Source organism: Corvus cornix, chromosome 8 (genome assembly GCF_000738735.6).
Source record: "Corvus cornix cornix isolate S_Up_H32 chromosome 8, ASM73873v5, whole genome shotgun sequence".
NCBI lineage: Eukaryota > Metazoa > Chordata > Aves > Passeriformes > Corvidae > Corvus > Corvus cornix.
The window spans coordinates 27,429,493-27,452,581 of NC_046338.1; the positions used below are offsets into that span (position 1 = coordinate 27,429,493).

Here is a 23,089-nt window from a genome sequence, read left to right on the forward strand (position 1 = left end):
GCGGTGCCGCAACCCGGGAACGGGAAAGGAAAGGGGATGCGAGCGCTGGCGGCGGCGGGGCCGGAGGTGTGGGCAGGGCGGAGAAAGCAGCGAGCGGCCCCAGCGGCCGCCGCGCCCGGGCCGTGCAGGAGGCGGAGGAGGGTGCGGGGTGGCCCGGGCGCGGCGGCCCCGTCCGCGCTCCCCCTGCCCAGCCCCGGCCATGAATATGTAACTCCCCTCTATTTCCCGAGCTCCATTGCGGAGCCGCCGCTCGCCATATTGTGCTGCGGGGGCTGCGGCGGCACCGCCGGCCACGGACAGAGGCGGCACCGGCGGGCGGTGAGCGCGGGGCCGGGGCGGGCGGTGCTGCCGGGGCTCTCCCTCCCTGTGGGGCTGGGGCCGGGGTGGGTGCCGAGCCGAGCTGAGCCGAGCCGCGGGTGCCTGTGCGCGGTGCTCGAGCGGGGCTGACCCCGGGCGGGGAGGCGGCGGGACGGTTGCCGGGCTGTTCCGGCGGGGTGGGGGCCGGGGTGTCCTGTAGGAGCTGTGCCCAGCGGCCCCATGGCAGCCCGGAGCCCCGGCTGCCCCCAGCCCGGCCGTGCTGCAGGGCCGCGGGGTACAGAGCCGCCCCCAGGGCCGGCGTGGGGCTGCCGAGCCCGGGGCAGCCGGGGTATGCATCTGTGTACACATTCCTGTATCTACGCAGCTATCTCCCTATATATGCACGTACGGATCTGTATGTCAGTGCATTTGTGCAGCTGCACGCCTGGGAGCTGCAGGCAGAGGTAGCACACATGGCTCCATCGCAGTCGCAGTACCGCAGCACCAGCCCGGCGAGCGCGGCACCGCCACTGCCATCCCCGGCAAGGGGCAGCTCACGGACACGGCCCCGAGCTGCTCTCGCTGGCTCTGCGGATCGCCCCTCTGCACAATACGGTCCTGTGTGTGATTTATAGCTCGGCGTTCCCGGTCTTTTGTCTATCCCGGAGCCCGTGCCGAGCGGTGCTGGCGGGGCGTGATGCTCGCGAACTGGGGCTGGGAGCCATCCGGCTGCTCCTGGGAAAATGTCGCTTCCCACAGGGCAGCAGGTGCAGAAGGACGCTGTGCCGGGAGCTGAGGATGTGCTTCCTCCCTCCGCATCGCTCCCTCTGCTTCCCGTACGAATTGAGCACCTGTTTCTTGCCAAGTTTTACACTCTGCAGTAGCTCTTCTGGATCAGTTGCCTTCCTTGCACCAACCCTATGGCACCGTCTGTATATGAAACAAGCACTGAGCAATATTCTTCTCAGGATTTTTGTAAGCTGTTTGATTTTCAGACTGTCTTCTGTGGAAAATAATTGGATCAAGCGCCTAATTCCACAGAAATCCAGAGGGCAGCTAGTGGAGAAAGATGATTTCCAGTATGATAATTCATAATCCAGCCCTCTTTGGAAGTGGTTGTAGCTCTGTGTGATAACTGTGCACTGCACACGGGCTTATAAGGATTAAAGGGAACTGCTTGCGTTTGAAAAAATGTGACTGGTGTGCGGGTGAAATTATTTTTGCTCAGGGAGAATTCTTTAATCGAGTGTCATTCATTTAGTAACAAAGACTCAATTTGTCATAGGAGTTCCTTGCAGAGGTGCTCTGATTTGTATTCATCTGTGTTTCCATTAAAAACTTGTGTAATGAGATAATTTGCCTTTCTTATATATCATGTCAAGCTCAGAGCTGACATTCAGCTGTCAGCAAAGACAGAGGCGCTGGCTGTGACAGCAGCGGATATGGATAAGCAGTATATTTTGCTTATAAAAATGTATTTGTCGGAAGGATTAACTTTATCAGTTGTCTGGAGATGGGAGGAATTTTCACTGGACAACACAAGCTGCAGTGTCAGGTACAAGTTTGTGGCTGGTTGTGACTCTGTTACAGTGTCTTTCAGCAATGACAGACAAATCGACAGCATCTTTAAACCTCACTGCCCCAGTGAATTGTCACTCACAGTGTTTAATAACTGCCTTATTATTGTCTGCATTCAACTTTGTGGTAATAGAGGGGCACAGACTTTGCATTGAAGGTACTTTTTCACATCTTCAGTGGCTAAAATTGTTGACCTTTGGCTTCAAAGCTTTGAAGCACCAGCCTTGCTGCAGCTGCCAAGAAAAGCACTGCCTGTCATGTCTTAGAGGTGAAATAATACGCAGGTGCCAGCAAAGTAAATTGCATGGGTCTCCCTTGATCAGCGATGCTTTGTGTTTTAAGAGTGATGCATGGTAATGGGTTGAGTATAAAGACTTGGTTGGGCATCATGGGTGATTGGAGCAGAATTCTGTAATTTTCAGTGCTCTGCTATCACTGAATAGAAATACAGGCTTCAGGAAAGCCATCAGTTTTATATGTGAAATAAATGTTGGGCTAAGGGAATTTCTTCATCTTTCTTTTAACTCTTTCCCTTGCTTACAAAAAGAATATAATGGGGGGAGGGAAAGGAGCTTTAAAAGTGAGACTTCAGTCTGTGACTGCTCAGTTGTATTTTTCTTAGAAGGAGCATTGGATCTCCTCTTACTGAATCACCAGCTCTAGGAACATGCATGAAAGAAACATGGGAGTAAAGGAATTCCTTCCACTTTTTTTTTCCCTAAATACTTTTTACCTATTTCTTTCTGAATAGGTCAGCAGTTTAATAATGATGCAGACAGAGAGTAAAGAGACTGGAGAAGAGGTGCTGTTGAGCCTCAGCTTGCTTCTGCTTGGTTTTCTGTTGATGCAAATAACTGGCCTTCGAAGCTGACCTTAAATTCTTAATGTTTGGAGGAATGAGCAGCATTCGATATTGTGGAGCTGTTTAGACTTGTTGTGGTGGAGAAATATTTTAGGAATTGCCCCTGTCTGCTTTCCCCCCACTTCTGGATCCTGGAGCTCTCTTGCAGACAGTGGGGAGTTAGCAGTAGTGTTCTGCTAGCTAATTAAAACCTATTCATTCTTTACTCTTCACCTCTTGGGAATAACGTTGAACTGTTTTGTGTAATTTTTGGGTTAAACTGTGTTAAGTGTTGCTCCTGTAGTACTATTTACAAAATGGACAGTCTTACTTGTGAGGGAGTCCTTGAAACACAAATTGTTCTTTGCTGTTGCCCACCTTTAGGTGAGAGCTGCCTGCTTGCCAAATTCACAGTTTTGCTTTTTTATATTTATTGCAGCTGTTAAGTCAATCAGACATAAAATGGCTTGAGTCTTTTTGTCTCTCAAATGTTGTGGGGGAGTTTATTTTCTGTTTATTAATACCCAAGCTGTCTTTTTGTTCTCATCAAGAAAATTATATTGCTGTTGGTTGTGGCTTCACTGCCAAGAGGGGGAGAAATCCTTGTGGCAGTCTAACATAGCTCTGGAAAAGCTGGACACCCAGGCATATTTGCTGGCCTGACATCTCAGAATTTCTCCTACAATATAAATGCAATAGAATGCTGCTGCTTATTGCCATTTCTGTTACTGAATGGGATGGACAGTAGGTATGCTGTGGGCTGAAGAGCAGGGAAAGTGGCTTGCTTGATGTCATCTTGGTAGCCTGAGGAGAGCAGTACACCTGAATTTCAGTGTATTTGGCTTGAACTTTTACAATGTTTCTGAAATTTGCTTAGAAGCGTCTTTTAGCGCTGTACCAAAGCAGCAGTCCAAAAAGGTGATGAGCAGGTTTTCATGTTTTTTTGCTGGTGGGATGAAAAATAATAAACCCATGTTGATTTCCCAGTAAAGTGGAAGCAGATCTGTGAGGGCTCCTCAGGCGCTGAAGTTCAGGGTCTGGTGTGGTTATTTCAACACACCTTTGGTTTTAGACTGTCTTCGAAGGAACCTGGGATTCTGCATGGACCTGTGGCAGAACCAGTCACAGCATTTGTGAAGATGTAAAAGGTTTTGAATTGTACACGGATGTTCATAGAATTTTTGTTTAAATGTACAGCAAATTTAAAGGCCACAACAGAGGTACTGTTTTAAATGATTAAACTTCACCTAATTGATCGGAATGCTCAGGTCTTGCTTTCAGCAGCTGTTAATTCACGGACACAGCAAGAGAGTGGTTTGCCTCAAAAAAATGTGCCAGCAGAGCAGGGCAAGGAAAAATTAAAAATTAAATCTCATTAAAAATATCCTAAGGCAACACATATCGTGAATTGTTTGTATAATTTAGTTGCTGTGACAGATTCAATTTTTCTGAAGTTTGAAGCTTTACTTTTATTTGCTCCCAAAAGTTTTCAGTCCTTTATCCCTCTTGTTCTGATCAGATATAGCACTGAAATGAATTTTAGAAAGGAACTTTGGCTTTTCTCCTTCACAGCTGGTTATAAATTCTGAAGTCCAAGGTTAATTTAGGAGATTAAGAACTTCATTTTTGAAACTCACCTGGGTAGTCACACACATAGTATACAGTAGCATGCTTCATAATATGAGAAACTTGACATAAAATTTAACAAGTGGCAGATAAAATCACAATTCTGCTCACTCCCCCAGAGTTCTGCTTAATATTGTTGCTTCACAGGGCTAAATTATAGCTTGGTAGTGGCTGTTTTTTATATGAATTGTTGGCACACTTGAGGTCAAGTGTTTGCCTGATGTATTAACCCACGTCAACAGTGAAAAGTTGCTGTTCCTGTAACAGTTTTGGGTTTTGTTTCTACTCCTGGCAGAAGGCATTACTGTTGTAACATATTTTAATACTACTTTGGATGAGATATAGATAGTGTGAAAGGCTAGGTTCCAGGATTTGAGCTTTAATGATTAAAACAATCTTACTGCCTGATGCATTAGAATAGTGGGCAGTGTTTGCTTTTGTGTGTGTACATACCAAAACCTGGAACATTTTCTAATTAATCCTTCAAGATTAAAAAAACCCTAAGCTTTGTAATTTAGGAATAGCCTGGGTTTGATGTGTGATGAATTTGAGCAGGTGAATTCTGGACTCCTTGGAGACAACTGATGATATAGATAGTTCTCTGGAAATGTCATGGTGTTTCTATGTATTCCAGTTTTTGTAGCTGAGGAGATGTCTGGGAGGGTGGGATACAGAACTGGGAATGAGGAGCTGACACTGAGGACTGAAGATTATTGACAGGAATGGAGTGAGCTGGGAGGTGGTGTGAAAAGGCCACTGATGCACAGAGTACAAACGTTGTTAGAATAAACTGAAATTTGAGCCTCAGCTCCGTAGGAGGGATGTACCTGGACTCATGGTGCTTATATGCTGCTATACTTTCCTGCTATAAATACACAGAGAAGCACCAACCTAAAATCACATCTTTGTGTCATGTCCAGAAGTACATGGCTCTTCCCAACACTCTGATAAAACACCCTGGAGTTTGATCAACAGTTTAATTTGGTACTTTATTTTTCCCTGATGCCCTTGACATCTAAACCAGGAGGATTGTCTCCCTTTGGACACTCCTGTCAGCGTTTGATTCACAGAGCCCTTCCAGAGGTGTCCAGATGCACAGCAGATGGTTTGTGTGAGGTCACACTCCAGTGTCTCCTGGCCAGGAGGAGCAGTTTGACAGCCAGATTGGAAATGCTGCCCAGTTCCATGGATTGATCCATCTCAGGGCCAGGGAATTGTGAATGCCTGTTAGCTGGAAGATTCCATATCTCAAGGCAAAAGACTTTCTTAGGAGAATAGATACAGCCAAGAAGCTGTAAAAAACCATGGGCTTCCAAGCCCGTGGGTTTCAGAAATGCCAGTAGTATTTTCTCCCTCAGGCAGATGTCATCTGTCCAGCAGCCTTCCAGACATTCCATAATCACAGCATTAGGTGGTGTTACTTGGTTTGCAAGGGAGGATTTTTTTTTAATGTTGAAGAGAAATGCTGTTAAGTTTATGGGAAAATGGGAGTTTGGGACTAGTTATCAGGCAAATGAAAACCTCTGCTGTGGTGTGACTGAGAGGAACAGTCATGCTGGGAAAAATCTTTAGTGTTACCAACTGTTGGAGCTGTTAAACTGCACCAGTGCCTTGGATTTCTCTACATTCCTCCGTTTTATTGGCTGCTTTGGGACATTTTTGAGTCCGTGGTCTTGAATTAATTATACATCTTTCCCTCCTGGCTCGGAGTGCTCTAGGGCAGCAGTGAGGTTGTGTCTCTTTGCTAACTGCTCTTTATAGAATGACAAACCTTGGATTTCTCAGTATTTTAAATGTAGAATTTGGCACAGTCTTGAGTGTGGGGAACATTTGTCACTCATGTATTTACACCTAGTTTTATTGCATTAGTAACTTCTCCATTGTGCCAGTCACCCAGTATCTTGACACTCAGTGAGAGTTTACCTACTCGAGTGTAAAATTTGTGTCTTAATATTAATTTTCTGGTTTTATTGTAGTTAAATTGTTTTCTTGGCCATAGTGGGACCATATTAATATAATTGATGAAAACATTTGAATGTTAATCTCTTCATCTCTTTCGGTAAATAAAGTAGGAAACTAGGATGGCAGGGAGCCGGGTGCAAACACTGTTAAATTGTCGAAGTCGTTATCACGTGTTTAATTTTCAGTGGGCGTCACTTCAGTTGTAACTGGAGTTGGAATGATACAAAGTCATTGCTGGCGGACAGGGTTGTAATGATGCAGGTGCTTTTAAACACTGCTTACCAAAGCCCAGCTTAGCATCCAGGGTTCCCTGACATGATCGTGCCCTGACATGAATCTGATTCTTGTCTTACTTCACAGCCACACTGTTGCCCAGAAGTGGCTGGTGGGATGGTTTCTTTCTCTCATAGAGCACAGATCAACAAGATAATGATCCATGCTCCATAAGAGACAAGGGCCACATGGTTTTAAAGCTAGCAGAGTAGGTTTAGATGGGCTACTGGGAAGGCATCGCTCCCTGTGAGGGTGCTGAGGCTCTGGCACTGGTTGCCCAGAGAAGCTGTGGCTGCCCTTGGATCCCTGGAAGTGTCCAAGGCCAGGTTGGATGGAGCTTGGAGCAGCCTGGGCTAGTGGAAATGTCCCTGCCCATGGCAGGGGGTTGCCACTGGATGAGCTTTAAGGTTTTTTCTAACCCAAATGATTCCATGATTCTATGATGATATGAACTGTGTCTCTTCTCCCTCATTTTTTATCTAATTCAGAGTTTCTGTCCCACATAGAGAGTCTGAGGGTGTGTTTGCTTCTAAGCTGATACATCATATGGGTAGAAAGCACTGTGGAAATACTGGTTAATTGTTACCAGATTCGGTTTCTGAAGCATGTAATTGGTCTGTGAAGTTTCAGCTTCATATTTTGTATTAATTTGCCATCTTTAATAGTCTTTTAATTGGCTGTGATTCTGCTTTGCACATGATAGACTTCTAGTTAATGTGTACAAAATATTTGCGACGCTGGCTCTGTGGAAGTGCTGCAGACTACTCAGTTTTAACCATAGCAGGCATTTACAAAGGAGCTCACATTCCCATCAGTATTAACTGATAAAGTGTTTGGTAATAATTTTGAAATTAGCCCACCAGTGTGCTTTCAGGTGTTCTGTGAATAGCTGGAACTGTTCACTTGATAACACTCATGTTTAATCTCTATCTGATCCTCATGAATTTTTGCAGGCTAACAGCTAATCTGCACCATTTACAGCTCTATTCTCAGTGCTCTTTTTCTTAAGTATGTGGCTATATCATGAGTTTATGGAGGAAACGCCCACTTTTAAGCAGACTTGCTGGGTATTATTTATAACATACCAGGTGTCTGAGGGCCCAGCTCATTGCTGTTTCTGTACAGTTCAAACAATCTGGTGGTCACTGTTGTCCCCAAAAAACCTTCTGATGTTTCTTTTGTAGGTAAGGAGGATGCTCACAGGATATTTGGCCACCTGGATTGTAAGAGGTGTGTGGACAAGAGAAGGCTATGTTCACCTTTCTTCACCTCTGTTGTGGCAGTGGTTTATTGGCTGGTTAGTGTCACTTGCTGTTGACTTTTTTTGGCTGTAACTGTCTACACAGCAAAACTAAGGATAAAGATCTCTGATAGTGAGATAACCCCATAGGATAACTCCATAGGATAGGAAGATACTTCCAGTGACCATCCAATACAGCCCCCTGGCAAAAGCAGGACCAGTTGGTCAGGTTGGTCACTACCACATCCAGTCGAGTGTGGCTTTGTCCCAGAGTGGGCATCCCACAGCCCCTCTCAGGTGACCTGTTACTGGTGGCCCCTTGGCTGTGGCTTTCTGCTTTCAGGTAGGATTAGTTTCCCCTGTGGATTCTGCTGCTCAGCACTTCTTAGCAGTTTATTCTGTCTGTCCATACCTTTTGTTGTGGGAAATACTTTCTCATTTTGGATTTAGTACCTTAAGTAATGGTTGCTTTATATCTAGCTTGTGGTGGGAGCCCACAGCACCTCGAGATTTTAAATGGGGTTTTGGTGCCTGTAACAGATGATCTGATGGATACCAAGTCATACCTTATCTCTTGGATGTCTGCAAGGCTGACAACTTGAACCTTGCATGTGGAGCTGCCCTACAGAGCCACTGTGCTTTGATTGCAACTCTGAACATCAGTCCCTGAGGTTGGATTTATTGTCAGCTTAGATCAGGTGTGATTGTGTCAAGAGAAGATGACTTTCTGCATGGCTCATAGAATGTTGAATTCAATTTGCAAATAGAAGTGAAAACCTTCCCAGTAAGGGATGTCGTGACACTGAAGTTGATTGGGAGGCCAAGGCCTGATGGCTGAGTGAACTAAACCCAGTTCAGTAGGACCTCCCTCCCTCTCCCTTTGGGAGATCAGGGTATAATTAGAGTAAGTGCAGTATAAACTCAGCAAGAGACAGTTCGAGGAGTGGTGACAGCGATGAGGGAGTGCAGGCACAGCCAGGTGTGGTGACATCCTTGTTCAGGATCAGTGAGAAGGGAATTCCAGAGCAGGGAACAAAAGAACTCCAGGCCAGAACCTGATTTGGCTGTTTCCTGGGGGTTTTTTGATCCAGAGAGGAAAAAACCTTCAGAGTGAATACTAAACATACTAGATTATAGTCTAGTACCAGTTGTCCTAGATTCAGCTGGATGTAAAGCTATCTGAGCTGCCAGGGAACTGCAGGGAAGGTTAATTCCTTCAAATAATGTCTTCCAGATTGTGTGGATTTTTTTTTTTTTTCAAATCAAGCTCTAAGCCAGTAAGTAAAAACAGAAAAAAACCTTAAAATTCAGAATGCTTTAATTGAATAAATTGAAATGAATGATTGAATTGAGTATTCCGAAAACGTGCAATCTGTTCCCAATAGTAGTTATAGTGTGAGAGAGAGTAAAACTTAAAGCTCTAATCCTGTTAAACTTCCAAGTAGCTGCACTGTGATACCTGTTTTTAAAGGAATTAATCCTTAGGAAGAAAAACCTGGAGTGGTTGAAGGTGCTGTTGAACTTGGCACACCGAATAGAGGTCTAACTCTCTTACTGTTTTAAGTCTAAATATTTACCTTTTACAACTTAGAACAGAAATCAATTATTTCTAAGATTTTAATACTCTCAAAAAATGTGTGTAATATTTTTTTTAAAGAACCTAATAAATTTTTTTTCCTCAAAAGTGTTTTTTTCATGAAACTATCACAGAAAGTTAAATAGGAGCTGGTTTGGTTATGGTCACACCTGAGCTGGGTTTGTGGGTTCTCTCTCCAGCTGCTTGGTACCATTCCAGCCCTTCTCTGATCTCAAGGTGTGCTTATACAACCATGCTGCAGATGCTCTTTACCCTTTGCCTGGGCTAAAATAGGCCCTGCAAAGCATTTTGGAGCATAATCCAGGTGTGAGGGATCCCTGACGGCATCCCCTGCTCCCTGGTTTAAGCGTGACCACCGTCAAGGTCAGTGCTGAGCTAGAGCTCAGGAAATGCTACATTTTCAGAACTGATGAATTTTCAGCAATAATACTAAGGAGCTGTTACTCGTTGGTGGATCTGAGAGTAGAAAGCTGTGAAAGGTAAGCTGGGAAGGGCAGGAGGAGAGAAATGCTGGTACAGAGCTCCTCCATTGGCTGCCCACAGCTCTGACTGACCTGCTCTAAGTGCTTCCAGCTGGATTTTATTTTTACTGGCAATTTCAGGAGTGGGATATCCAAATGCCCACCCTACTTCAGTCATGACTACATTGGAGTAAATAATTAAGCGTATTTCAGTGCAAGAGGTTGTAAAGTGGATGTGGTGTGTGACAATATTAATCTGCTGGAATTTTTTGTCCAAGCACATTTGGAAGAAGGACATCCCAGCATAAATTCCCCAGTCAGTGAGCAGGCAGGAGATCTGAGGGCCTTTCAGAAAGGGTGTTCCTTACTGGTATTTTTTCCTATAACTGCCTGTTTTCCAGTGCTTCAGAAACAAAACTTACTTTCTTAAGTTTTTAAATAACAACAGGTTTTCGTCACATTTGTTGAGGTGTAATATGTTGGTTTATCAATTGGCTCTGGCTTTGATAGTGACAGATGTGTGTACCCTGTAATTATGGAGTTTGTGCTTCGGGGTTTTTCTGTGCCTGAAGACTGAGTCAGTCTGAAAGGGTGCAGGGGTCCATACAATTTTGGTTAAGGTGGTTTTTTTAATGATTGACAAGAATGGCTCTCTGCCCACAGGATTAATCCCAACCACGACTACTTGTTGGTGGCTCTGAGAGAAAGAGATTTTATCTGCCAGAAGACAGGGTCAGATGGGATATTGGGAAGAAATTGTTCCCTGTGAGGGTGCCCAGAGAAGCTGTGGCTACCCCTGGATCCCTGGCAGTGTCCAAGGCCAGGTTGGACAGGGCTTGGAGCAAGCTGGGCTAGTGGAAGGTGTCCCTGCCCATGGCAGGGGTGGGACTGGATGGGCTTTTAAGGTCCCTTCCAATCCAAATTATTTTGTGATTCTATGAATGTGGTTTCTCCCCTTGATATCAGCCTGTTTTTGTGTGACTGGTTGCTTTCCTCTTACATCCAGAGGGAACCAACAAGTCATAAAGGTAAAAATATGATAAAAAGGATAAGGTTATACGGTGGTGTAAGTAAAAGTATGAGGTGGTGTTTTAGAATCTTTTTCAGCAGAGGCTCACAGGGGTGTCTGACTGCATATTGTTCCTGGTGCTCTCACGTGTGACCTGTGAAGAAGAGATCCCACCTTCACTATAAAGTGGGAAAGATGTGAAATGTTGAACAGGTGAAAAGTGGGTATTGTTGAGGTGAAATCTGTGTCGTACTGTGAGCTGGGAAAATGAGCGTGAGAAACTGGTCATGTAAGACTTTTTTGAAAAACAATGCCAAAAGGGATGCAGAGGAACAGTGAAGTATGCCAGTGATTTTAGGAATGTGAGATTTTACTGGAATAAGTTTCCAGACTGAAGAACAAATGTGAGGTTCAGCATTTTTTTTCTGTATCTTCTGTCCCTTTGCCAGTAGTAGTTAGTAAAAAGTCTGTTGTACCTTCAGTCTAGAAACTTTGCACTTCATATTTTTCTCTCTGAACACAGTGTCAAGAACAGGAAGATAATCTTCCTTCGACTCGTGAAAAACTTCCCACTTCTGTAGCTCTAGAAAGATCCAGCCAGTGTGACCTGAGCCATGCAGGATTTCTTTCAGCAGATGCCTGCTTCAAATCTAGTAGCAGTGGACTGTCCTAAAACGAAACTGAAGAGTCAGCTCAATGTAGAGGTGTTTCCCACCTCACTTCCCCAGACAAATGGAGAACGTCATTCATTGATGGAACATCTGAAGATGTTTCACTGGTTATGGTTTTGTGACTGCTGATCGGTACCTGGTGGCTGTTACATGGTCGGTGCAATTCTGGGTCAAAATGCCTCTCCTGACTGTGGAGTTGGATGTTTGATCCTGGTGCCAGCTGTGGATGTTGCTGGGTTAGATTTCAGCAGTGTGAGGAGACACAACCCAATGTGAGAGCCACAGTGCCAGAGGGAAGAGAAATCAGGCCTTGTTCACATGCATTTTGCAGGACCAATATAGATCTTGAAGTTGTAGGGGATCAGGGGAAAAGCTAAGCAGGCTTATTTATTGATCATCAAGAAGATCAGAGACTCCATGGAGCATAATTTGATTGTTTTTGTTGTCGATCCAGCATGCTTTGAATTGACCACGATTCCACTGCTCCTGCTTTCCCTTGCCAGAGGCAGAGAGGTGTTTGGTAGTGACAGAATGGGCTGTGTGGATCTCTCCAGCTTTCAACTGGCTTTAAGGCCACCGTTTTTCCTGTTAAAATTTGAAAGTACTATCACTGCAGCCCTTAGGGTGAGAGTGAAGCACTTGGCATCTCAGATGAGAAGGCTTTTGAGTAAAGCTGCTCAGTTATTTATCATGACAGCTGTACAGTGTCCTGTGCAGTGTAGCCTCGGGCTTGTAGGCATGGCTGCAGGATAAATTCCAGACTCACTGAGGCTGGAAGAGACCTCTGAGATCATCAAGTCCAAGCTGTGCCCGATGCCCACCATGTCCCCAGCCCAGAGCACTGAGTGCCACATCCAGGCCTTCCTTGGACACTTCCAGGGATGGGGACTCCAGACCTCCCTGAGCAGCCCCACCAAGGCCTGACCACCCTTTCCAGGAAGAAATGTTGGTGTTAATGTGGTTGTTGCGCAGATGGATGGGTTTGGTGATGACCTGGCCCCCAGAGCTGCTGTTCTGTGTTAGCAGGTGCCAGCACACAAGTTCAGGTGAGGAATTACCTGTGCATGCAGGGGCTGCCAGGGTGAGCTCTTCACTCAGACGTAGAGAGCAGGAGGCTCTTGGCTAGGACAGTCTGGATCCTCTGGGACTCTGCTGTCTTGGTAAATATGCTCCAGCAGGTTTTGGGAAGGGTTGTGATTAGCAGCTTCATGAATTTCTTGCAGCAGTTGAAATGATGGTTAATTGAATGTGTAAGCTTTAAAAGCACACAAGAGTGGTATCCAGTGCAGACACAGAATGATGTTTGGCTTCTGTTAGAACAACACATACAAAAATCCTTACCCTGGAGGACTTGGCTTCCTGTACACCTGCAATTGCCTTAAATATTAGTGGAAATTAGAACACAGAGAAACAGTGTTTCCTTTCTTTGCTGAGATGTGTCGCTTAATACTACCATCATTAAATTCATACCACTGATTAACTGAAATAAAACACTCAGAGTCCTGACAGCACAGTGTTTCAGTCTGCAGCTACAATGCGGTGGCTTCTCACCTCTACTGGGCTGGTGGGGTCTTAACTGGACATGGGACTTCTCTGATCCACTCAGAGGAACGTGTCTCTTATGACAAGTAAACTGTGTTTTTAGGGCACGATATTTACACAGTAAAATTGGAGTTGGAGATGCACTCTTTGAGGGGAACTGGAGTGACAGAAAAAGGGGGAAGGGCTTCAGACTGACAGAGGGTAGGTTTGCATTGGATATTGGGAAGAAGTTTGTTCCCTGTGAAGGTGGTGAGGCCCTGGCACAGGTTACCCAGAGAAGCTGTGGCTGCCCCTGGATCCCTGCATCCCTGGGATTGTCCAAGGCCAGGCTGGACAGGGCTTGGAGCAGCCTGGGATAGTGGAAAGTGTCCCTGCCTATGGCAGGGGGTTGGAACTAGATGAGCTTAAAGCTCCCTTCAAACCCAAACTGTTCCAAGATTCTGTGATTCCACTTAATAGACATAATAGTGGATGTGGCTACTTTATGTCAGGATTTTTTCCCTCCTTCCTCAAAAAGATGAAAAATACCAAATGAGAAAACTCTGATTTCTGTGCCTGGATGAAAGTAGATCTAAAACTCTGAACTGCTTTTCTTGCTTTTCCCTTCACAATTAATTAAAGCTTATAGAGTAACCTTGTTCTCCAGAGAGTTTGGGCCTTTTCATATAGATCTTAATGAGTTGGAAAATGGATTATAATGTATGTGGTAGATGCCAACAGAAAATGCATTTGGCTGCTGAACTGAAGGGTCCGGAAACCCAGATTTAAAAAAGGAATAAAAAAAAGCACTTCTACTTCTTCCATGTAGAAAAAAGGTCTGCAACTGCTGTCTTGCCACTTACATAGTTACCATTATTTTTTTAAACATACCACTGTCTGGGATTAGTTTGCCTGCTCAAGACAGGCCTTTTTGGAGACATGGGAAGCAGTGCCTCCTGTCCCCCAGCATAAAAGTATTTTCTGTTCAGAAACACCATTTTCTTCTGTCACTTTGACCAGACTTTTTCACATCTGCAGTGACTCTGTGTGGTAATTTTGCCTCATCTCATACAATAATACTAAAATTTTGATGGGACAGCAATGCAGTTTCTCTGTGTGAGTTTTTATTATTATTATTATTATTATTATTATTATTATTATTAAAATTATACAGTGACTGGATTTCACTTATCTTTCAGTAGCATTCAAACTTCTGATGGAAACCTTACAGGATGTGTTTTCAGCAGGAAGAAAAAGCCCTCGTGGTGTGCTCCAGTGAGCACGTTTGGTTGCTGTGTCCTGTCTTATTTTGCCCTTCCCCTTGGTTAGGAAGCAGACCCTGCTTGACCTGTGTGCACATTTGCAAGTGAATGTTTTAGGAATATTTTCTGCATCAGGTGGCATTTGTGGCCCAGGTTCTCTGGCCTTCAGTTCTGTGTCACTTTTGTTTAACATCTGAATTGATTTTTGCCAAGTGTTCACGGCTGAGCGGCTCCCCCAGTTCTCCTGGAGTGGTACAAGCAGGGGATTATCTGTGTGTGACACAGCAGAGCCTGGTACGTGGGGGGACGGGTGTTCCCTGGAGCCTCTGCTTGGCTGGACAGACACTGCTGCGGCTCAGGAGGGGAGAGGATCCCGAGCCAGACACACCTGAGTGCTCAGCCCGTGTCCCTTCCTTCCCCAGCCATGTCTCAGGCCGTGCAGACCAACGGGACGCAGCCTCTGAGCAAGACCTGGGAGCTCAGTCTGTACGAGCTGCAGAGAACACCCCAGGTAATCACAGAACCAGGGACTGCTGGGCTTGGGAGGGACCTCTGGAGATCACCCAGTCCAACTCCCTGCCCAGGCAGGGTCACCCAGAACAGGTGACACAGGGACATGTCCAGGGGGTTTGGGATGGTTCCAGAGAGGGAGGCTCCAGGCCCTCCCTGGGCAGCTGTTCCAGGGCTCTGCACCCTCCAAGGAACACAAGTTCTTCCTCGTGTTGAGGTGGAACTTGTTGTGTTTTAGTTTATGGCCATTGCTCCTCATCCTGTCACTGGCACCACTGAGCAGAGTCTGGGACCATCCTCTGACACCCCCTGGAGATTTATATATATTAATGAGATTCCCCTCTCAGTCCTCTCTTCTCCAGACTGACCCGGCCCAACTCCTGCAGTCTCTCCTCGTCAGAGAGATGCTCCAGACCCCTCATCAGCTTCGTGGCCTCCACTGGACCCTCTCCAGCAGCTCCTTGTTTTAATTGTGTGCTGCAAGGCTGGCAGCACTAGGGTTTTGTGTGCTCGATGTGTTTGTGTGTGTTGTGTCTCTTTGCTGTGTTTTCCTTGGGTAAAACATGCTGTCTCCATGAGGAAGGGACTCAATCCCATGAAAGAACCTTTCCTTTCTTTGCTGCCAGGAAGCCATCACAGATGGCCTGGAGATCGTGGTGTCCCCCCGGAGCCTGCACAGCGAGCTCATGTGTCCCATCTGCCTGGACATGCTCAAGAACACCATGACCACCAAGGAGTGTCTGCATCGCTTCTGCGCCGACTGCATCATCACCGCCCTCAGGAGCGGGTACCTGAGCGCTGCCAGGGGACACTGCCAGGGGGTCGAGGGGGACACTGCCAAGGGATGGGGGGGATGGACACTGCCAGGGAACAGGGAGGGGACACTGCCAAGGATAGGACACTGCCAGGGAACAGGGATGGGACACTGCCAGAGGACAAGAAAGGGATGCTGCCAGGGGAGACAGGGATGAACACCGTGGAGGAAAGAGGGCTTGGACACTCCAGAAGGAAGAGGAATTGCACTTGAGGTGGAAGTGTCATTGGGGGTTGATGTGGGGCAGTCACTGTGCACTGGGAGTTTCTGAATGTGCAGCACACCTTTCCAGTATTATTTTTCCATCTTTAGCCATCTCTGGAAGACAGATCAAATTCCTCCCTCATGAAAAATCATCTCATAATTCTCTTTCTTGCAAGGAGTTGAAGTTCTCTTTTGTATTCTTTTCTTCTCATAGATCCAGTAACAGTAAAACAAAAATACACATTACTGACAAAAATGGGTTTAATTTCACTTATTCTTCCTTTTCCTAATAATACATTTCAAATTATGTGGCCTTCAGCCATTTCAAATTATGTGTACTACGAGTGTGAGAAATCATGGAATCATTGAATCCCAGAATTGTTTGTCTTGGAAGGAACCTTAAAGCCCATCCCATTCCACCCCCTGCCATGGGCAGGGACACCTTCCACTAGCCCAGGTGGCTCGAAGCCCCATCCAACCTGGCCTTGGACATTTCAGGGATCCAGCGGCAGTCAACAGCTTCTCTGGGTGACCTGTGCTAGGCCCTCACCACCCTCACAGGAGGAATTTCCTCCTAAGACTGTGCCTCAGTATAATTTCCACTAGACATCCATTTTTTCTAGGTAAAAATCCAGCCAGAAAATGAAGGGAAGAAGGGAATGTGGGACTTCTGATCCCTTCAGTCTAAATAGTCTGCTCAAACATACTTTAAAATAAAAGAGCAGCAGGGAGAGATATGTTTGGGATTTTTGTTTAAATATCTGCAACTACCTGATCTGTCGAGAGAGAGAAGCCCCTTTCCAGATTTACTATACATACTGAGTCTTAGTGAGCACTTGACCAAGAATGGAAACAACAGGGCAGAGTTTTGTTACTGCTGGAGAGTTACGTGTTGTTTGCTTCCTTCTTGTCCACGTCCAGCAACAAAGAATGTCCCACATGTCGCAAAAAGCTCGTTTCAAAAAGATCCCTGCGGCCAGACCCCAATTTTGACGCTCTCATCAGTAAGATTTACCCGAGCCGGGATGAGTACGAAGCTCATCAGGAGAGGGTGCTGGCGAGGATCAGCAAGCACAACAACCAGCAAGCCCTGAGCCACAGCATTGAGGAGGGATTAAAGATTCAGGCTATGAACAGGTACATAATCACCTCGTTTGCCTTTGGGCTAAAAATACACTGCCTGTCCCCACGCCCTGTGGAGCTTGAGAATCCTCTCCTCTCATATCTGCCAAGACAATTTTTAACCTTTTGTCTACTACCAGAAACCTCTGTGTCACTGCCTGCGACTTCTGTGGCAGCCTGATAGAGACTTCAGCGTAGCTTTACCAAATTATGGCTGTCATGTCTTGGATAAGAAACCATAACACCATGAATCCTGTACCACAATGCTACCCTTACATGCCAATAAACGCACGAAATACCAGGACTTGGGGCTTAGTTGTGACTTAATTCACAGGCTGGAATATATGGTGTTTACACTGTGGTGCAATTCCAGGTGTGCATTTAAACCTAAGAGAGCCATCTGGGAGGGAGGCCCCAAACTTTGCATGATAAAGCATGGTGTGATTTAATAATCCTAATCACATGTAGACCCATGTTTGAATGAAAATAATGGTCTGCAATTGCCTGAAAAAGAACTGTGGGAAGTTAAAATAGTCTTAAAACATACCTAAAAGGTGTTTGAGCGACAGGAAAAAATGAATAGTTCTGTCTATGAGTATCTTTTTCTAAAAAAGAATTAATATTAGCAATTTTTTTAACTCAAAGTCTCTCTGAAACATTCAGTGCTTGTGTGTGCACATTCCTCACTTGGGGAGGAGGTGTGTTGTGATCTGGGTGGATTCTGGATGGGTCAGGGTGTATCTCTGCCTGTTTGTGGCCAGGTTGCAGCGGGGCAAGAAGCAGCAGATTGAGAACGGCAGCGGGGCCGAGGACAACGGCGACAGCTCCCACTGCAGCAATGCCTCCACACACAGCAACCAGGAAGCGGGGCCCAGCAACAAGAGGACCAAAACCTCGGATGACTCTGGGCTGGAGCTGGACAACAACAACACCACTGTGGCCATAGACCCCGTGATGGATGGGGCCAGTGAGATCGAGCTGGTGTTCAGGCCTCACCCCACCCTCATGGAGAATGACGACAGTGCGCAGACAAGGTCAGTGGCCCCTGGCCATCTCCGGGTATTCTGCTGCTATTTCCTGGTGCTTTGGTTTTCCATCACTTCTTGGGGCTTCTAGACACCAATTTACTTCAGACATACCGCATCCTGTTTAACTGTATCACAGGATGGTTTGAGTTGGAAGGGATCTTAAAGCCCATCCAGTTGCAGCCCCTGCCATGGGCAGGGACACCTTCCACTGTCCCAGGTTGCTCCAAGCCCTGTCCAGCCTGGCCATCCCTGACACTTCCAGGGATCCAGGGGCAGCCACAGCTTCTCTGGGCAACCTGTGCCAAAGCCAGATGCAAATAAGCACTCTTCCTTCTTTCTGTTCCAAGTCAGGTAGATGGTACTGCTAAACTATTGTAAAAAATATAGTCATAAGCTGTTTTAAGCCTTTGGTCACAAATAAAGATGTTTTTAAGGTTTCCTAGCATTGCAGTTCACTAGTGGGATGATGGTGTTATATCAGCCCCTTTGTACTTAACTCTAGGATTCTTTGGGAATAAACAAACCTTGTATAAGTGTCAGCAGTTTTCAGAGCAGCTTTCTGTCAGCAGGATTTGCATGCTGGAAGCTTTTCCTCCCATTTTTTTGTTCATAATCCAGTCCAAGCACAGATTGCAAGTTTTGGCTCATATTACTGTATCCCGCAGCCATAGGGAGGAGAGGAGAGAGATCCAGCAGGCAGGAATTGTGCAGCAAGATTGATCTATTTAATTATTTTACAAACTCTTTTATAGATGTTTTTCTTCATAGTCTAATTGGACAAGGATCAGCCACGCCTTGGGGGTGATTGGCTAAAATCCTAAAACATCCATTGTCAAAATATTTTTCTACTGTACCATAAACATACTTCTGCAAGGTTGCAGGTGTTCATAGTTTACAGAACTCTGCTACTGTCTTCATGAGAGAGAAAAGTATCTCACGGGCTTAGAAAGAAGCAATAAAAATTCTTGCTAGCAGCAATATTTGTATCCACAGGCTCACAGCAGAGAGTAGTTTTGTGGTGTTTCCTCAGGTCTTTCCTTGGCTTTCTCTGCTGATGAGACACCTCTCTGTGATGAGTGCAAATCTTGCAAAGCTTCAGCTGGGAACTGTCTCTAAAGGCCTTTTCACAGCTGACATTTAATATTTGGGGCTTTCCAGCTTTTCCCACAGCTGCTGTTCAATCATTATTGATGATTTGTGTGGCTGCTGTCGCAGGTACATCAAGACCTCGGGCAATGCCACGGTTGATCACTTGTCCAAGTACCTGGCAGTGAGATTGGCCCTGGAGGAGCTGCGGAGCAAAGGCGAGTCCAACCAGATGAACCTGGACACAGCCAGTGAGAAGCAGTACACCATCTACATCGCCACCGCCGCCGGCCAGTTCACCGTAAGCACCGCCCTGCCCCGCCCCAGTCAGCCGGCCAGCCACGGCCCTGCATGCACATCTGCTCAAAATCCACTCAGCTGGGCTCTTCCCAAGCTGGCTCAGAGTAAAATTCATGGCACCAGGTTATTTAGAAGCAGATCAGTTGCTTTTTGGCAAAAGCTTGGTTGGTAGAAAAGGAGGCATAGAAATGACTTGGGGAAGACGCAGTGATGGCACCAACCATGACCTGGCTTATGCCATTCTTTTCCAATTAAAATTGAAGAGGGAAAAATATTACTTCACTTGAGAATGTTTGGGTTTTTTGGCTTATAACTTGTGCCACATTATTGGTGACTCCTTCAAGTCAACACATGTAAGTACTGATTAAAGTAGCCTGTTTTACAGCACCACATCAGATTTACCTCATTCGTTCCCATTCTGCTGTTCTCTTCTAGGTGCTAAATGGGTCCTTTTCCCTGGAACTGGTCAGTGAGAAGTACTGGAAAGTGAACAAACCCATGGAACTGTATTATGCCCCCACCAAGGAGCACAAATAAGTGCTGGGAAACTGGGATGGGACTAATCTTTTTATAGCTATGACTTCTTTAATATTAAAATAAGGCACCACCAGTATCTTCATGGACAACACACGTGATGCCTTCAGGCACTCTCAGTATACTCAGTAATATGACTAGACAGTATTCTGGGCTGTATTTAATTTAGTCTTTGGGTTGGGTTTTTTGGTTTTTCCCTAGGAGACTAAATGACCTTCTCCAGTGCATTCCAGTGTTTGAGATGCTTTTTTGTTCCTAATGCATGATACCTGATCCAGCGTTCCAGTTTGGAATGGCTTTGTTTTGTCCAGGTAAATCTGGATTTCTGCTCCATTGGACACAGTTATAGGAGCCTCTGTGAAGTGTGGAGTGTTGGGTGGCCATGGAAGTTTGTTCAATAGTAGCATATGCCAAGGAATGTGTTAGATGTTGGAATTTGGTGACTGTTACACATCTGATGGATTGATCGGGAGAGAATGGATTTGGGATAGTCTTGCAGCTAGAGGTAATCTGATTCCCTAGGAAAGGTTCATTAAGACATCTTCTTGTGAACAAAAGTGAATTTTGCATCTTGTGAGAGGTTTTGCTGCCCATGGCAGGGGCTTGGACCGAGATGGTGTTTAAGGTCCCTTCCAAGTCCAGCCATCCTGGGATTCTGGGATTCCAAAGAGAGCTGCAGTGAGAAAACTGACACTTTAAAACCTTGCTGTTTACTGGGCTTAATTTAATACTTCAGTGCAAGGTGGTTCATCAGATTGGTTTGGTTTTTAATGAATATTTCAGTGAAAAAACACTCAAGCACGCCAAACTGTAACTCTTCCCCGTGCAGGACATGCCAATCTTGGTGATTCCTGCCTGGCCCCTCCTGCAATGTTGTCCTGTCCTCCAGCTTAACTGAAGGAAATCTGAATGTTTCACAGCCCTGCCCTGTTCCCTAGAGTAGGATCTCTGTTGTGAATGTTTAACTTCTTTGTTAAAGCAAATCCCCCAACTTCAGCACACAGCCATCAAAATGCTTTGCTTTGGGGAACTGTCCCACCCCAGCAGGAACCTTTTCCCAGTGTCAGTGTGAGTAGGGAAGACTTCGACAGTAAGCTGCTCCAAGATTCTACTTTTGTTACTTTGCCATAGCTTTAACAAACATGGCTTAGCACTTTGGAAGACAACTTTAGTACTTGACAAAGTTTACCATTTAGTGTCTTACATTTAGGCTCAAGTTTCCCAACGTGGCAATGGGCTGTGCTGTAAGGCCCGGTAGCTGCTGGTCATTTGCATTCAGCCCCTGTGCCCCAGCTCTGGAGCTTGCTGTGGCTCTGAGGGGGCCGCTTGACCTGTCCCATGTCCTGTCTAAAGGGAAGCTGTCACCATGAGGTTTCCTTTGCTCTCAGACTTGCTGATGAACCCTCCCATTTCCCCCTGAGGCTCAAAGCAAAAAGTTGGTGGTAGGTGGGAAGCACCAGGCTTTACCCCACATGGTGTGGTTTACACTCCTCCTGCGTCCTGCCTGGAGTCCCACTGGCTTTGACACGTGGTACAAAAGTATTCTGCTGCTCGGGGATTCTCCAGGGAAGGATTTGCACTTCCCTGGCTCTGGGCTTTCCTAGCACTTGTAAATAGTGTCCCTTCTGGCTGCTGTTCAGATCAGCTTTATCCCGCTGTGAAAACTGCACAGGCTTCTTTGAGTAACTTAATTATTTCCTCTGACTGGAGAGCCTTGAGCTTTTGTGACATGAATGGAAGTGTTCAGGCCCCAGAGCACAGAGGGGCAGCTGTTAGGGACCTGTTTTTGCTGACTTTGTGAAGCGTTGCTGTATAGACTGTAGTGCATGTCCACGGAATATAATGGGGGGTGGGGGAGTGGCTGTGTTAAATGCTTTAAAGTTATTGGGGAAACTTCTAGATTAGTGCCAGCATCCCTCTTGGGGGGAGCTGAGGGGGAGGGACAGTCCCTTAAGCAAGAGAGGTGTTGTGAAGCTGAGCAGTCTGTCTAGGAGCTGTCACTTTGTCCCCAGTTCTTTTAAAAAGCGTGGGAGAATGTGAAGCCTTTATTTTCATGTTGTAGTGAATTTCCTGAATATTTATGTTCTTTAAATATTATATATATAATGTAGTTGTTTGATTAAACCATTGATTGCACTGTGACTCTTTAGTGCTATAAACTATTTTATTTTTAAAATGCCATTACTCTTTCCCCTTCTAAAGCCATGTTCTTTTGTAAGTACATAATGTGTGTTACGTACGGGTAAGCCTAATATCCAACTAAAGTATTTCCTATCCAACTAAAGTCCCACTGAAATGCTCAAATTGACAATAAAAGCAAAAATGTTATCAACAGTATGTTGGGAATTGCAGTGCTGCTTCCTCTTGTGGCTGATAAAGGACCCCCTTTGGGCAGTGTTTGGGTTCATGCTGCCATGCTTGGGGCTGTGCAGGCGCTGTTCAGCTCCACCAGTGGTGGCTGCTACAGTCCCCTGAGAGCAGCTCAACTCCTGAGCCTTGAGTGAGAAATAGGGGCACACAGAAGGTATCATCAGCTCTTCCACTGACCTGTCACAGGTGCTGCTGTTCCAACCAGATCCTGCAACCTGAGGAAGGGGATGAAGGATTTTCACAGCACTCAGGTTAAACCCAGCAACTTTGGGTTCATTTAACTATTGAGCAGCTTCAGTCAAAAGCAGCAGAGAGCAGCTGTACTGAACCCCTTCAGCTGAGGTGCATTATTTAGAGAAGTTTTGTTCCTTTCCTTGTTTTCTTTCTACATTTACAACTTTTAACCAGAGGATGCACCTTGAATTAAGGGCCAATGCTTGTGTATTCCTAGAGAGGAGTTTCTTGAGATGCACTGAACATGAGCACTCTATGACTGAGATCCTGCTGCTGTCTGGGCCGCCACTCATTACCTGAGTTGCTTATGAACAGCTTCAACTCCCCGAAAGCTTCCTTTAATCACACCTAAACAGGAAACAGCCTGTAGGTAGGAGGACACGTCCCTCAGGTACAGAGCAGTAGAGGTGACACTGTACTGCCCATACTGGTAACTAGGTCATACCCTACAGCATAATTTTCCTTTGTCTTCTGGCATTTATTCTTCAGCTGATGGCCTTGCACTGATTTCCAGCCCTCAGGCTTCCAGGAGTTGATCAGTTGTGATTT

The 23,089-nt window shown here is 45.7% G+C and overlaps 1 protein-coding gene across 2 annotated transcripts; it reads left to right on the top strand.

Moving 5' to 3' along the window:
• The first annotated feature begins 173 nt into the window (after positions 1 to 173).
• RNF2 (ring finger protein 2) lies at positions 174 to 22,273 on the top strand. 2 transcript variants are annotated; one of them, XM_039555672.1, is made up of 7 exons: positions 174 to 318; positions 14,761 to 14,849; positions 15,475 to 15,635; positions 16,788 to 17,003; positions 17,750 to 18,022; positions 19,232 to 19,403; positions 19,838 to 22,273. In XM_039555672.1, exons 2-7 carry the CDS (start codon positions 14,763 to 14,765, stop codon positions 19,937 to 19,939), a joined length of 1,011 nt encoding a protein of 336 aa, XP_039411606.1. In that variant the 5' UTR covers positions 174 to 318; positions 14,761 to 14,762; the 3' UTR covers positions 19,940 to 22,273. The 2 variants fall into 2 exon arrangements, with proteins under 2 accessions (XP_039411606.1, XP_010404653.2); XM_010406351.3 differs by lacking the exon at positions 174 to 318 and adding an exon at positions 7,737 to 7,874.
• The last annotated feature ends 816 nt before the right edge of the window (positions 22,274 to 23,089 follow it).